The sequence below is a fragment of the Emys orbicularis genome, chromosome 8 (assembly GCF_028017835.1).
Source record: "Emys orbicularis isolate rEmyOrb1 chromosome 8, rEmyOrb1.hap1, whole genome shotgun sequence".
NCBI lineage: Eukaryota > Metazoa > Chordata > Testudines > Emydidae > Emys > Emys orbicularis.
In genome coordinates, this window is record NC_088690.1 from 39,688,401 (window position 1) to 39,704,589 (window position 16,189).

At 43.5% G+C, this 16,189-nt stretch overlaps 1 protein-coding gene across 1 annotated transcript in view; it reads left to right on the forward strand.

Moving 5' to 3' along the window:
* LOC135882396 (uncharacterized oxidoreductase ZK1290.5-like) overlaps positions 1-16,189 on the forward strand; it is an 82,706-nt gene that overhangs the window by 27,621 nt on the left and 38,896 nt on the right. Inside the window, exon 3 of the mRNA XM_065409294.1 lies at positions 9,220-9,321. Coding sequence (XP_065265366.1) covers positions 9,220-9,321 — 102 coding nt within the window. The remainder of the gene's footprint in view (positions 1-9,219; positions 9,322-16,189) is intronic.

Sequence of the window (16,189 nt, forward strand, 5' to 3'; positions counted from 1 at the left end):
TATTTACTGAGTGCTGGGCTTAGGGTTTTGCTCCTGAGTGTGTTGTAAGGTGAACAAAAAAAGAATCCAAATAATTTATCAGAGCTACCATAGTGTATGCAATAAAAGATTGTGACATATGTCTGTGCACACATGGTGTGTTCTAGTTCTGTTAATTGTACAAATGAATCCATCAGTGGTTTCCTACAGACTAATGTGAAATGTTCTAAAGCGACTTCCATACTTCGATGCAGTACAGATACTGATCACTGGAAGGATGCTCTCATAAATAAAAATAAGGAACTGCAGTCCATGACTTTGTCCTTGCTATCTAAATTAAGAAGGAACATATTTTCTTCATCACTGCTCTCCCTTTAGTTCATCCGCTCCTCATGTTTTGTATTTCCTCTCTTGTTATTCTGCTTGCTGTGGCACTGGTGCTGAATGCTGATGAGAGAAAACTTGATCCAACTCCAGAAAATCATTTTTGGATAATTTATCTGAATACTGCAAACTTTTGTATCCTTTTTGGGTACTAAATTGATAAGACTGAGAACTCATACAAGTAATCAGCAGATACATTATTTTTTGGTTTGCTGATCCAGGAATAGTTGCATTGAAAAACTTATTTTCAGGTGGCAGAAGTATTTTAGTTGCTGTTACCATCTAGTCCCTGGAATGGCATGAGAGAAGGAGAGCGAGTGAGATAGCTTGTGTTTGTTAGGTATGTTCAAATCTTCTAATTTGGGAACCTCATGGCTGAGTCTCCTCTTGTTAACATCACGTGTAATTTCATTGACATCTTGTGAGATATTAATTTGCACTTGTGTAAATGAGGTAAGGATCAGGTCTTTTATTTTGAAGATTGTGACATTTAGCTACAGCCTTCCTTTGAGGGCAGGAGAAAGCCACACCTCCCTTGTGCTGCACATGCAACTGTCTCCCAGAGTCCCCCACTGTGCACAGGAGCACACAAACTGCTGCACTACTTTAAGGGGTGAAGCATACTCCCTTTGCATGGTGAGCCATCTCTGCTGACAACTGATTAGCCATAGCTCCAGCCATAGTTCTACCTCTTCCTGCCACCTTTGGGGTGCAGTGTACCCCCAGGAGAGTAACTGGAAAGAATAGAGACTGCAGTTCGGCCCATCCCTTAAGTGTGTTTTGTACCCACGTAAAAGCCAGGCAGAATCTAGCTGATATAAGTTCTCTCTTTTCAATTTGCTGTGATTACATAGTCATAACTCAGGCTGGTCATTTGTCACTCTGTTGTGGTTGTTAACAGATTCCACAGTTTTTTGCAGTTTAAATTTAAAAAATCATAGCTACTCCTGCAGAGACATTTTAACTTTAATTTTAAAAGGGGCCTGACTTTTAGAGGAGTTGAACATTCACAAATCCTATTAGAGTCAATAGGAATTGAAAATCAGGCCATATGATTATAGTCCTTATGGTTGTGAAGATAGCCTTCTAAACACTAACCTAGTAAAAATGGATGCTGCACTATCTCTCTCTGTCTTACCAACAAATAATGCTTCTGCATTTAACAAAATGCATTTAGAAATTACGATAATTCTGTAACACCATGTAATGTGGGAATGTGTAACATTCCTTAGGAAAACAAGACCTGTTAACTTTTTTTATGAGAATTGTATCAATAATCTAAGTGTATTATGGTTTTTTCTTATTAGAATGGTTTATTATACCTTTAATAAATTTTTAAATTAAAGCACTTAACACGTTTGACAAAATGTATGACATGACTTTTGAGGGTGGAGAGACTCAACTAAAATTACGAGCTACTGTTTTTTTGTCATGGCAAATCTGTGATTATTTCACATTTATTAGCTGGAATAAATTTGGATTGAATTCCCATTATTCCAATTTACTTCTGTTTCTAGGGTGCTTTGATGGACTTTGAGGCAAAAAGTACTATCAGGAGCATCTTTTGGCATAAAATTACAAGTGTTTTGACAGTGCAAAAGTGTGAAATCTTCTGAGAATACATCCCCCCCCCCCCCCCACTTGAAACTTCTCACAAATCTTATGAATGTAACCACAATGCAGAGACCTACATAAAGGGATCCGGTTAAAGGCTGGTAGACCTAAAATTAGATATACCAGCTCTATTTTCATTCATGAACATGCACCTTATTTTATGTCAGCCTTCCACAGACCAGTCTTCTTCATTCTTATGGACAGGCAGGGTATGAAAATATATGATGAGAAAAGTTGTGGTGATGATAAGGCAATGTGTGTCCAAGCTTATTTAGGAAAGCAAATTGTTTTTTTTATGAGCATCTCTGATACAGTTGCTGAAACCAGCAATTCTTCTGTGAGAGAAGGGTATATGGACTAAGGAGCAGGGTAAAATACTAAATGAAATTTTCTTGATTGTATTATAATATATTAACAAGAATTCTTTTCTTCTAATAGTTTCTATAAAAGATACATAGATGATGCAATAAAATGGAAGATACTTAAACAATGCCTTTGTTTTTACAATTTATATTTTTATATTATAGAGCAAAACTGACTATTTAATATGACTGAAAATTGAAAAGACACTAAAGCCCCAGAAACTTCTTTAACCACTTAGAACCCCTGATTCCATGCAAAGCCCCATTGACTTCAGTGAGGCTTGGTGAGAACTGATGGGTCTGCCCATGCAGAACAAATTATAGGATCACAGTCTAAAATAGTAGTAACTGATAAGAAGTTATATGAAATAGTCTAAAGAATTCTCATACATCTATGTTGCTAATATAAACCAGTCAGTGCTTTAAGACAAAGTGCTCCAAGCAGAATTTTGTTACAGAGCCTTTCCAATGAGCACTTTTGGACAAATGGTATTAGGAGAGCAGTGTTCATGGTTTTTTTTTTTTAATTAGTGGATTATATATCCATGAGAAGCTGGAAATGTGTATTATTTATGGGCAGTGGTTAAAACAAATATTCCATTACTTGCATTTTCTAAATGTGGTCCTTGCTCTTTCCATTTAAGATTAGTGTCTGGCATCCATGATAAACCAGTATGGAATAGCAGCAAATCTTATAGGTTTGGCAATACAAGAATACATTCCTTTGGATTTGGACACAGCCCCCCAAATAATTTCTTTTTGAGTATGCTTTGTGGGTTACTGAATTCATAAACTATTTTGTTTTCTTCATGTCTGTGTTGAACCTCAGATTCTTGTTAGCTGTATGCCTTTTATTGGGTTGAGAATTTGAGTGGAATCACAAACTTTAGTTCCACTAACAAGCATGCTACTGACTTTTAACTGTGTAAAACTAGCCTTGCATTTTGAATGAAGATGAGCTTTTCTGGGCTTTGTTGTCTCTGGACGTGACTACAACTAAGAAAATAATGACCCACCAAGTGACTTAAGTATCACAATCTAAAAATACTCCATACACTGATTTTTATTAGGGTTACCTACAGTGCCATATTTTGATATTCCAGCCTCAGGGCCATATTTACTACTGCATTATTCCAGTTTGATTGCCTTTAAAGGGTGCTTGAAACAAATTTCATAGCCAAAGCATCTTGTGTTTAAAAGTAGTTAAATGGTTGTTAATGACTTTGATTTCTTCCTTGATGCAAAAAGTTATTTCTTTTATATACAGCTAGGAATCATAGCAACTATTACTTAATTCTGCATTTAAGTGACATACATTAATACATTAATTTGGATTTTCTAAGCAAGCATTTTTGAAAATGAATTAGCTAGTGATTCCATTTGCACTAGTGGCCGGGAAGCAGAATTCAGTCTTCAACACTGTTGCTTTATTCAGGAATATTAGAAATGATGTTGTCTCCTGCTTTTTTAACAGACTGTGTTTTAACATTGCTATCTATACTATTACCTAATTTACAGCTAACTAGTAAAATGGCCACTCACAATTTACAAAACATTTTGGTCATGGGAGCTCTTCTCAAAACATGCCAGTCCAGTGGACCAAGAGTATTTTGTTGTATTATTTAATACTAATTTCCTAACAGAAATTTGTTAAATCAATAATTTTTGTGTTCATGTAATCCTCAAAAGAGAAAAACATTTGGGCAAATCAGTGTGTGTATATTATGTGTATCACTTGGTAGTGTGTGTATATATACACTACCAAGTGTATATACACATAATATATATACATATATAGATAGATACACACACACACACACACACACACACGCAAACACATATACATACTAGGGCTGTCAATTAATCGCAGCTAATTCACGTGATTAATTCAAAAAATTAACCATGATTAATCGCTCTATTAAACAATAGAATACCAACTGAAATTTATTAAATATTTTTGGATGTTTTTCTACATTTTCAAATATATTGATTTCTATTACAACACAGAATACAAGGTGTACAGTGCTCAATTTATATAATATTTGATTATAAATATTTGCACTGTAAAAATGATAAAAGAAATAGTATTTTTCAATTCACCTCATACAGGTACTGTAGCGCAATCTCTTTATCATGAAAGTGTAACTTACAAATGTAGATTTTTTTGTTACATAACTGCAATCGAAAACAAAACAATGTAAAACTTTAGAGCCTAAAGTCCACTCAGTCCTACTTCTTATTCAGCCAATCGCGAAGACAAACAAGTTTGTTTACATTTACAGGAGATAATGCTGCCTGCTTCTTATTTACAACGTCACATGAAAGTGAGAACAGGCGTTTGCAGGGCACTTTTGTAGCCAGCATTGCAAGGAGGTTACATGCCAGATATGCTAAACATTTCTATGTCCCTTCATGCTTCGGCCACCATTCCAGAGGACATGCTTCCATGCTGATGATGCTTGTTAAAAAAAAAATACATTAATTAAATTTGTGAGTGAACTCCTTGTCTCCTGTTCTGTTTTACCCGCATTCTGCCATATATTTCATGTGTTAGCAGTCTCGAATGATGACTCAGCACCTGTTGGTTTAAGAACACTTTCACAGCAGATTTTCAAAACGCAAAGAAGGTACCAATGTGAGATTTCAAAAGACAGCTACAGCATTCCACCCTAGGTTTAAGAATCTGAAGTGCCTTCCAAAATCTGAGAGGGACAAGGTGTGGAGCATGCTTTCAGAAGTCTAAAAAGAGCAACACTCCGATGCAGAAACTACAGAACCCAAACCACCAAAAAAGAAAATCAACCTTCTGCAGGTGGCATCTGACTCAGATGAGGAAAATGAGCATGCGTCCGTCCGCTCTGCTTTGGATCATTATCGAGCAGAACTCATCATCAGCTTGGACGCATGTCCTCTGGAATGGTGGTTGAAGCATGAAGGGACATATGAATCTTTAGTGCATCTGGCACATAAATATCTTGCGATGCCAGCTATAACAGTGCCATGCAAACGCCTGTTCTCACTTTCAGGTGACATTGTAAACAAGAAGTGGGCAGCATTATCTCCTGCAAATTGTAACCAAACTTGTTTGTCTAAGTGATTGGCTGAAGTAGGACTGAGTGGACTTGTAGGCTTTAAAGTTTTACATTGTTTTATTTTTGAGTGCAGTTAGTTTTTTGTACATAATTCTACATTTGTAAGTTCAACTTTCATGATAAAGAGACTGCACTACAGTACTTGTATTAGGTGAATTGAAAAATACTATTTCTTTTGTTTTTTACAGTGCAAATATTTGTAATCAAACATAAATATAAAGTGAGCATTCACAATGATTATGCCATAAATCATAATCAGATCTCCATTTCAATGACTATTAAAGAAATATAACCACTGAATAAACTGTAAAAGATTAAACTGGAGTAGCAGCACCACCGCTCTTTGAAAGGGTACAGTATGCCCTTCCCTCCCTCTCCAGCTCAGTTCTGTTCTCTGGTATAGCGAGTGCAATCCACACACCTTTGAGATATCAAGCTTTGTCAAAGGCACCAGCCTGGAAGGGTTCTTGCACTTGCTGGTGATATTCATCCCAGAGCACAGGGTACCAGTTAATCTCTTGTGGCCACATCCAGGCCCTATTGAAGTCAATGGGATTTTTGCCATTGACTTCCTTAGGATCAGAATTGCCCCTTAAATAGAGCATAAGATTTTGTATGAGTGCTCTGCTTTGGGATGAATTTTGCCCTAGGGGAGAAAGGGCTTCAAGGGCTGGTTCCTGTACAAGGAGAGAAGGAGGGTGCAGAAGACTACTTATATGCTTCACCATCCTTTGTACACCATCATGTAAGTAGCCACAATCTGCCTTTTAAAGTATATTCAAACATTGCAGTATGGTACAGCCTTTTATAGACTTTTTTCTCAATGTCTGAGTACCTTTTGATGTTTTGCTTTTTAAAATAAGCTTGCTGTGATTGCATTTACTTAATCATAGAGGCTGAAATTCACTTAAGTGCAGAGGTTTTAATTGATGAATATGGCCTTGTTCATCTCTGAATTGAAGTAAATTTCACCAAGAATTTGCAGACTGAGAAGATCTGCAAGTAGTATTGCTTTATCATGCCAACACTAAACTCATTTTAAGTTCACCTATGGCTTTCTGAAATATCTTTAAATAAAATCATGATATAGGCATCACAGATGTGGAAACATCACCCTTCTAAAATAAAAGGTTCCTGAAAGACAGCTAATCCTGTTTGTATCAGAAGAAGTCTTTGAGACACTAACACAAGGAAGGATAAATGTGCTGCATTTCTGAGCTCTACAAGGCCAGAGGTCTTACAGTTCTCAAAACTGTTAAAAGTCATTCTTCTCTGGGTGTTGCAATTTCTCGGGCTGAATACAAAGCATCTTTGTATGTTAAAATCTGCAGAGCAGCTATTTTCATGAACATTTACAGACTGTGGTGCATAGCTGGATATTCAGGCTTTTTCAAGAATACTGTTGCAGTTAGTGGTTATATTGAGCTTTCCCTGCATATGTTTTTTTGGCATTCCTAAGCAGTCCTGATTATTCTGTATTGGAGAACATAGCAATTAGAGATGCATAATTCCCTTCTTTCAGATGAGGTCAGCCCCTAACTGTACTAATAACTTGTCCCTGTTCAGTTGTGGCAATTGTCTTGTATGTTTAAATTAAAGATTTTATTTACAGTTCTTAAATTCCTTTTCTAAATTTGGGAGTAAATGCATAAAAAGAACTAATAGCATTATCCCTGAATGGGGGATAGATCCCAGTTCTGCAAATCCTTACATATAGTCCTTACTCATATGCGCAGTCTTATTTGAAAGCTTGTTGGACTACTCACCTCAATAGGAATTTGAAGTATTGGCTCATGGTTTTGTATGCAGCTTTCCCTACATACATCCGCCAATGCATCTTAGTCCTAATATGCAGAACCCTATGTTATTCTAGTCATATACCTATCGGGAGCAGACACATGTTTTGATAATTTTGCTAGGTTGTGCACAAATGAAGACACATCTGAAGAAGTGGGTTTTTTACCCATTAAAGCTTATGCCCAAATAAATCTGTTAGTCTTTAAGGTGCCACCGGACTCCTTGTTGTTTTTGTGGATACAGACTAACACGGCTACCCCCTGATAAATGAAGACCAGGATGAAAACATCAAACTTATTTGTATTTGTGCCCTTAAATCAATCTTTGAATTATCTTGCTTAGAAATTAAAGACTAATGTACCAACTCAGTGTGCCATCTATCCTCAATACTTTGGTTTAAGTTTTAAGAGATTAAAAAAAAATAGGCCAGAGGAGTCCTGTTTCCACAAACAGTTATTGTAAGTGATTGTTGTGGTGTATTCTGAAAAATACTTTCACTGTGAAGAGTTACAATTTCTCATTCCTTCACCAAGGCTAGATAGCAACTAGCAACAAGAGACAGCTATTTTAAACATAAGAATGTCTGTGGTTATAAATGACGCACACCTCAGCCAATCACTTCTTTCCTTTTCCTGTTTGTGTCTTAGACTAGAACAGTGATACTCAGTGGTTCAGGAGCCAAATTAGAGATCAGCATTACCCAAAAGAGCCAAAGTAATGTGAATTCATTGTTTTCATTTACTATAGTATTCATATTTAAACAGTATGATGGGGAATATATTATTATCACAGCAAATAAGTTAAATTAATGCAAGTTGATAACTTAATTGGTTAATAACATAGTAAAAGCATCCTGATTGGTTAATAATTTAGATTGGTTAATAATTAAATCACACTGTTTTTTAATATCATGTGCTGCAAAGAGCCGCAGGAGACACATTAATGAGCCACTTGCAGCTCATGAGCTGCTGTCTGTGTATCACTGGACTAAAAGTACAAGGTGGTGGCCAACATTTTCAAATTTGGGTGCCTGAAATTAGGCTCCTGAATCCATATTTAAGAATCTAAATAAAAACACCTTGATTTTCAAAGGTACTGAGCAACTCCAAATTCCATTTTCAAAAGTGCTAAAGATGCAAGTGCTCATTGATTTCAGAGGGAGCTGAGTTTGCTCATCACCTTTGAAATTGAGGGCATTTCTAGTTAGGTTCTTAAATACAGATTCACCAGCCAGACTTTAGGCAACCAGGCTTGAAAATGTTGGCCAGTATGTATAAATTATTCCTTTTTTAAAATTATATTGGAAATGTGTCATTTTTGGTGAAAGGGTTGGGCTATAGGTTTTATGTATCCGATCTGGTGCAAACAAATATAGTACACAATGGCATGAAGGAATGATTGTACTGTAATTTCCCATAGAAATGTATAAACAGTAGTATTCCTTTCAGTGGGCATCAAAGGCCCACTCCTGTGAAAGTGCTATGCAGCACTCTCAACCTCCCACAGACTTGAGGGTGCTGAGCACTTCTGAGATATTCAGGCAACCATCTGATCCTATTCTTGTAGCCTCTTGTTAATTTCTACTGGAGTTGGTGTGGGTTTAGCATTATTATTATGAATAATATTTATTACAGTACTGCCCTTTGATTTCAATGGGGCTACTCATGTTCAAAGTTTAGCACCATACAAATGTGTATGTAAGAGCCCTGATCCATGACTGGGGCTCCTAGATGCTACTGCAATACAAATAATATCAATTAATTAAATGTGTGCAGGATTGGGGCCTAAAGTAGTAAAGGGTGTTGTTTATGAAATCAAGAAAGGAAGTATACTTACTGATCACTTAGTAATAGTCATAAACTTTTGATAGAAATAGATTAGGAGTGGTTTGTACTGCTACGGGTTGAAGAATGCCATTCAACTACTCTGCTGCATCATTGGAGGGTTTTTTTAATATAAATAAACACAAATTGATTGTGTTTCCCTTTTAGATCTTTATTTGGTACACTGGCCCGATGCACAAGTTCCTGGTAAAAGTAATCGTGAGGTCCGAGCTGAAACCTGGAGAGCCATGGAGGACCTATATGAGAAAGGTGGGAGGACTGTAAAAAATCACTGTTTGCAGGAGGGACTGTAACTGATTTAAACTTTCGGGAATCCAATAACATTGTAATAGGGTGGGATTTTTCAAAGGAGCCTGAGAGAGTTAGGTGCCCAAATCCCATTGTCTTTCTATGCGACTTGGGTATGCAACTCACTTGTGCACCTTTAAAATCCCAGCCCTACTCAATATTATCCATGTGACAAGCTAAACAAAAAGAGTTAGCTGCTGCTTGTAAATAACATATTGCCATGTTGTGGTCCTGAAGAAGTAAATGCTGTTATGTATGATTTTTTTAGATTGTCTATAGTCTGTAGATTACAGTACATTTTGTGCTGGGCTGCAGTTGGTATAAATTCAAAGCCTTGCCATCTAATTTAACTTCCCTTTGATTTTTTTTTTAATTGTAAGGTGATATTTCTCCTTTACATAGAGCAGTAAGTAGTTAGTGGATCTTTGTTGTCTGTGGTTTAGAAAAGGTCAACTCAAGCAAGCTGATTAGATGAGGAACAGAAATTGAGCTGTGGGGTTTTTGTTAATTAACCTTGAAAGCATACCCTTGAAGGAGTTGCAAAGCTAAGGAGAAAATTCCTCTCTCAGATCCTTATGATGACTCTCAACTGTATTATTCTGTATGCACTGATCCCCCATTGACATTTAATGGGAGTTTTTCCAGATCCAGGAAGATTAGAATATTGGTATCAAAATTTGTCATGAATTTAAGAGGAGGATTTTGCCCCTAATGTATGCAGTATTATTATGAGGTTCTCCAGTAATTATATTTTCAAGCAATAGTTGTAGACCTCATTTACAATTCCATGGAAAGTTCCTAAGTATCAAAGTTGGATAACAGGGATGAAAAAGACCTCCAAGCTCATGTAATCCATCTCCTAACCCAGCGTTTCTCAACCAATGGGTCACGACCCCCAGATGGGCTACGAAAGGCAATCAGGGGTTTTGAAGCATTGAAAAATGTATTACAATGTAAAGCAAAGAAATTCTCGCTCACCCATTCCTCATACAACCATATCCTTCAATGTCAAGTATTTTCAGTCAACCTCTTGAAATACAGACACATAATTGTACAGGATTATCATTATTACCACTGATATATTCTTTTTACTCTTATAGCAAATGTAAGGAGATTGTGAATAAGGGGTTGCCAGCCTGTAAAGGTTGATAATACTGCCCTAACATATTCTTAAAGAACTCTACGTGGGTGGAATGTTGTTGGAATGCAGATTTGTGCTGAAGACATACGCTAAATTTAAAATGTAGATGTAATCACATATTTGACACTTTTGATGATTTACATTTGTGTCAACGTAAGGTTCAACTAGTCTAACCCTCTGCCTACCCATTGTCCTACTTATGTTGAGGTTGTGACCCACCACAACTCCCAGATCCTTCTCAGCTGTACTGCTGCAAAGCCAGTTTTCCCCCATTCTGTATTTGTGCATTTGATTTTTCTTCCCTAAGCGCAGCATCTTACTTTTGTCTTTGTTGAATTTCATTTAATAGTTTAGCCCAGTTCTCCAATTTATCAAGATCCCTCTGAATTTTAGCTCTGTTCTCTCTCTCACACACACACTCTCTCTCTCTCTCTCTCTCTCTCTCTCTCTCTCTTTCAACCTATTCCTGAGCTGGGCCCTCCTTTTTTTTTTTTTTTTTCTTTCTTTTGTTTCGCTCCTCTATGAAAACCTAGCTCCTGCCCCAGGTTTCTCAATTTAGACCAATTGGGCTTTCAGTGACTGATTAACCTCTTCCTGCCTTGCATGGAGGCTTGAGTGCCCCATTATAGTTCCTCTATGGATTTTGTATCCCAGCTTCTTATATCTGAAGTCTCCAACAATATCAGGTAAATGCAATCTAACCCCATCCTCCCTGCTTTATAATTACCTTTACTGTTTTTAAAATGTGAGATGGTATCTGATGATAAGCTAATTCCATAGAACTAAACTGATTGCTAGTTAATTCATAATAGAACAGGTGTGAGGAGTCTGGGCTTACCAGTGGTGCCACCTAATGGTTAGGTCACTGGCTCCCAGCTCTCCCCCATCTTCAGTGTCCCCTACCAGCAATCACTCCTTCTCTGTGGCATTTGGTAGGTAGCAACTCAGCCCTCTGGCCAGGTCACCAGTCGAGTCCGCCCCCTTACGGGGTAACCGAGTCCAACAAAATAAAGCGTCTTCAGCCCACCTCCAGGTTCCTGTGGATTGCATGCCCTTGCCTTAGGATTTACAATGTCTCTATCCCCCCCTTATCTCCAGGGAGGGTGGAAGAAGGGGTTGTTCTTCGAGTGATTGCTCATGTGTATTCCACAATAGGTGTGCATGCTCGCCACGTGCACTGGTGCCGGAAGTTTTTCCCCTAGCAGTACCTGTAGAGGGGAGCGCCCCCCGCAACCTGCCTGGCGCGGTATAAGGGGAGCTGCGTGTTCCCCCCACCCTCAGTTCCTTCTTGCCGCCAGTGAAGGTGCGTCGGAACTGCTCTGCTCCTGCTTTGCTGTAGCTTGTCCCCAGAACTGTTCGTTCGTTCAACATTAGTACCTGTAGTTCGCTGTTTAGTTAATTTAATTCGTCAGTAAGCCCGGGCCAGGGCATGCCCTGTGCCCCGGGGTTTAAGTCGTGCAGCTCTTGCAGGCATTCTATGCCAAGGAGCAACCCGCATGCAGACTGTTTGCGCTGCTTGGGAGAAACCCATATCAGCGAAAGGTGCAAGATTTGCAAGTCGTTTAAGCCTCTGACCAAAAGAGAAAGGGACATTAGGCTCCGGGCCATCCTGATGGAGTCAGCGCTAACCCCAACCCCGGCACGCTGCTCCGAACCAGTACCCAGCACTGCTGCGTCGGTACGCGGCGACCCTCTGGTACCATCTACCAGTCGGCACCGCTCCCCGTCCATGGGGCACACCAAGAGGGCCAAGAAGACTCCCTCCTCGCAGCAGCACCGAGGGAAATCTGGGACAGAGACTAGGCCCATGTCGGGCAGTCCTTGATTCCCTCCGTGCCCTAGGCCTCCGACTCAAGCTGAGCGGAGTAGCCCAGCCCCTTCAGAACAGGCCTCTCCAGATGTCCGGATGCCTTCCATGCCTGAAGCCCTCCAGGCAGCCCGGGACGTCATGTCCATGCTGGTGCCTGGAGCACCCCCGATGTCGGCCCCGCGCTCCAGAGGCAAGCCGCTGCTGGGATCCACGCAGCCGCCTCCAGCCCTGTACCGGTCTCGGTTGAGGGAATGTTCCCAACGCCGATCACCGCCCAGCGACTGCTCGGGGCAGAGTCCAGGTGGATCACCCTCAACGCCAACCAGACTGTCTGGCTGGGTTCCATCCATCCGGGACTCTCGGCACCGCTAGTCCTCAAGGAGCGAATATTGACGGGACCGTGGCAGGCGTCGCCGTCGGTCCCCATCTCGGAGAGGGTACCACAGTCGGTCACGACACGATCGTCGACTCAATTCCCACTCGGCCTCCCACTCCAAGTCTCCACCAAGACATCACAGCCCCGGGCGTCAATCGCCGGCATCTCGCCGTCGCGGTTCCGCCCGTCGAGGCAGTTCGCGGAGCAGCTATTACCGTCGGTACCAGTCCTCCACATCGAGATTGCAGTCCCGTGGCCGTCATAGGTCCTGGCACCGCCGCTCCTCGCGGTCCAGGGACAGCAGCGGATCTTACGCCAGCCCAGTCTCCATCCATAGCCGTCCCCCGATGGGCCAGGCCGGCCAACCCGGACAGTTGGTCCTGCCAGTGCCACAGCAGGTGCAGTGGCACCGAGCGTCGTGGCTGGCCAAATGGTACGAGTCGGCACCGTGGCCTAAGCCTGGAGCGTGATAGGAAGGCGTTTAAGGCGCTAGTGGAGGAAGGGACAGCAGCTGCTAGGGCATCCCTGCAGGCAGCTTCGGAAGCTGCGGACACGGCAGCACGATCAATGGCCTCCGCGGTATCCATGAGATGGGCGTCGTGGCTCCTACTCTCTGGGCTGTCCAGTGAAGCAGAGTCTTCCATGCAGGATCTCCTGTTTGATGGGAAAGCTCTGTTTGCAGAGGAAACAGATACAAGGCTGCATGGTATGAAAGATTCCCGCACGACCCTCCAGACTCTGGGCTTCTGTCCTGGCTCCAGCAAAACCTAATTTCAAGCCGCGGCAGACTCCCGCCCAGGCCGCCCTCCTGAAGTACGAGGCCTCCCATAAGAAGCAGCGGGACTATAAGAGATGCCCTCAGAGGCAGTTTCAGCCTGCCCCCCAGCCTGGGTCCTCCAAGGGCAAGCAGGCGGGGAAAAGGCGTTTTTGACGGGAAGCTTGGGGTCACCGCGCCAGTCTTCATCAGGGGTCCATCCCCAATAAAGCTTCCCTTCTCCAACCGGTTGTGTGCTTTCCTCCCAGAATGGTCACGGCTAACCTCGGACCGATGGGTCCTCAACACCATTTCCCGGGGTTACACCCTCCAGTTTACTTCCTTCCCGCCCAACCACTCTCCGCCCCCGTTCTTCTTGGGGGACCTCTTGCACAAAGCTCTGCTCGAGCAGGAGGTGGGGCGGCTCCTAGGACGAGGAGCGATAGAGGCGGTGCCCGAGGAGTTCATGGGGTATTACTCCCGTTATTTCCTTATCCCGAAGGCTAAAGGGGGGCTCAGGCCCATCCTGGACCTCTGAGGTCTGAACCAGTACATGGTGAAGCTCAAGTTCTGCATAGTCTCCCTGGTCTCCATCATCCCCTCCCTGGATCTACAGGACACGTACTTCCACATCCACATATTCAAGGGGCACAGACGCTTCCTCCATTTCATGGTGGGACAGAATCATTACCAATTCACGGTCCTTCCATTTGGTCTGTCCTCTGCCCCCAGGGTGTTTACAAAATGCATGTCGGTGGTAGCAGCCTACCTCAGACGGCGGGGGGTCCAGATATTCCCCTATCTGGATGATTGGCTTGTCAAGGGCACCTCCCGGTCGCAGGTGAGGGATCACGTGGCACTCCTCCTGTCCATGTGCACTGCCTTGGGCCTGTTGGTAAACAACACCAAGTCCACGTTAGTCCCGGTCCAACGCAGTTTATCAGGGCGCTCCTGGATGCAGAATCAGCCAGGGCCTCTCTTCCACCAGACAGATTCGAGACCCTGAAAGGTCTCATAGACTCAGTCACAAGGTTCCCGGCGACAACAGCCAGGGTTTGCCTGCAACTCTTGGGTCACGTGTTGGTGTGCACGTACGTGGTCCATCACGCCAGACTCAGGATGAGCCCCCTCCAACTCTGGCTGGCCTCGAAGTTCTCCCAGGCCACGGACAGGATGGACAAGGTCCTCACCATGCTGGACTCTGTGATTGCCTCCCTATGGTTGTGGTCCGCCCTAAACAACATGCTCCAAGGGGTCCCATTCAGGGACAGGGCCCCATCGTTGGAGCTCGTGTCCGATGCGTCGGACCTGGGTTGGGGCCCCACGTGGGGAACTTTCAGACCCAAGGTCTGTGGTCGGCTCAAGACCTGGCCCTACATATAAACATCAAGGAGCTCAGGGCGGTGCGGCTAGCGTGTATGGCCTTCCACTCGCACCTAGAGGGCAAGGTAGTCAGGTTCCTCATGGACAACACGGCCTTGATGTTCTATATCAACAGGTAAGGTGGGGCCTGATCCTCTGCCGCGAAGCCCTCAGGCTGTGGGACTTATGTATAGCCCACGACATCCACCTGAAGGCCTTCCACCTACCGGGCGCCCGGAACGAGAGGGCGGATCGCTTGAGCAGGGACTTTTCCTCGCAACACGAGTGGTCCCTCCACCCGGAAGCGGCCCACCGACAGTTCCGAAGGTGGGGAACTCCCCAGGTGGACCTCTTCACGACTCGGCAGAACCGGTGATGCCCCCAGTTCTGCTCCGGGGGGGCCTAGGGAGGGCGCTATCTCCGATGCCTTTCTCCTGTCCTGGTCAGGCTGTCTTCTCTACGCTTTTCCCCCATTCTCCCTAATCAGCAGGGTCCTGGAGAAGAAAAAGTTGGACAAGGCCCGGGTCCTCCTCATTGCCCCGGAATGGCCCAGGCAGCATTGGTATGGGACCCTCACGGACCTGGCGGTAGCTCCGCCGTGGCCGTTGCTGCTCTGTCCGAACCTGCTCTCTCAGGACCAGGGCCGCCTCCTCCATCCCAACCTAGCGGCTCTTCACCTCATGGAGTGGCTGCTCAGTGATTAGGTGGAGAGGAACGGACATGCTCGGACCAGGTTCAGCGCGTCCTCCTCGAAAGTAGACGGCCCTCCACTCACTGCGCTTATTTGGCGAAGCGGTCCCGATTTTCCCTGGTGACTGCCCCGATCTAGCTTATCCTTGATTACCTCCTCCACCTGAGGACCCAGGGCCTGGCGCCCTCGTCGGTCAGGGTGCACCTGGCAGCCATATCGGCTTTCCCTCCGCCAGTGCAAGGGCACACGGTATTTTCCCATGCTATGACTGGCCAGTTCCTTAAGGGTTTGGACCATCTTTTTCCGTATTCTAGACCCCCCCAGTCCCACAGTGGGACCTAAACCTGGTGTTGGCTCGTCTCACGGGGCCCCCGTTTGAACCACTGGCCATGTGCTCCTGGTCTCACCTCTCGTGGAAGGTGGCCTTCCTGGTTGCGATCACGTCAGCCAGGCGAGTCTCGGAGCTCAGGGCCCTGACCTCTGAGCCGCCGTACATGGTCTTTCTAAGGACAAGGTCCAGCTCCACCCACACCCTGCATTCCTCCCGAAGGTGGTCTCCGCCTACCACCTGGGTCAGGACATTTTTCTACTGGTCCTCTGCCACAAGTCTCATGAGCCGTCTCCACACGCTCGATGCGAGGTGGGCTCTGGCTTTCTACCATGAGCGGATTAAGCCATTCAGAAAGTCCTCGCAA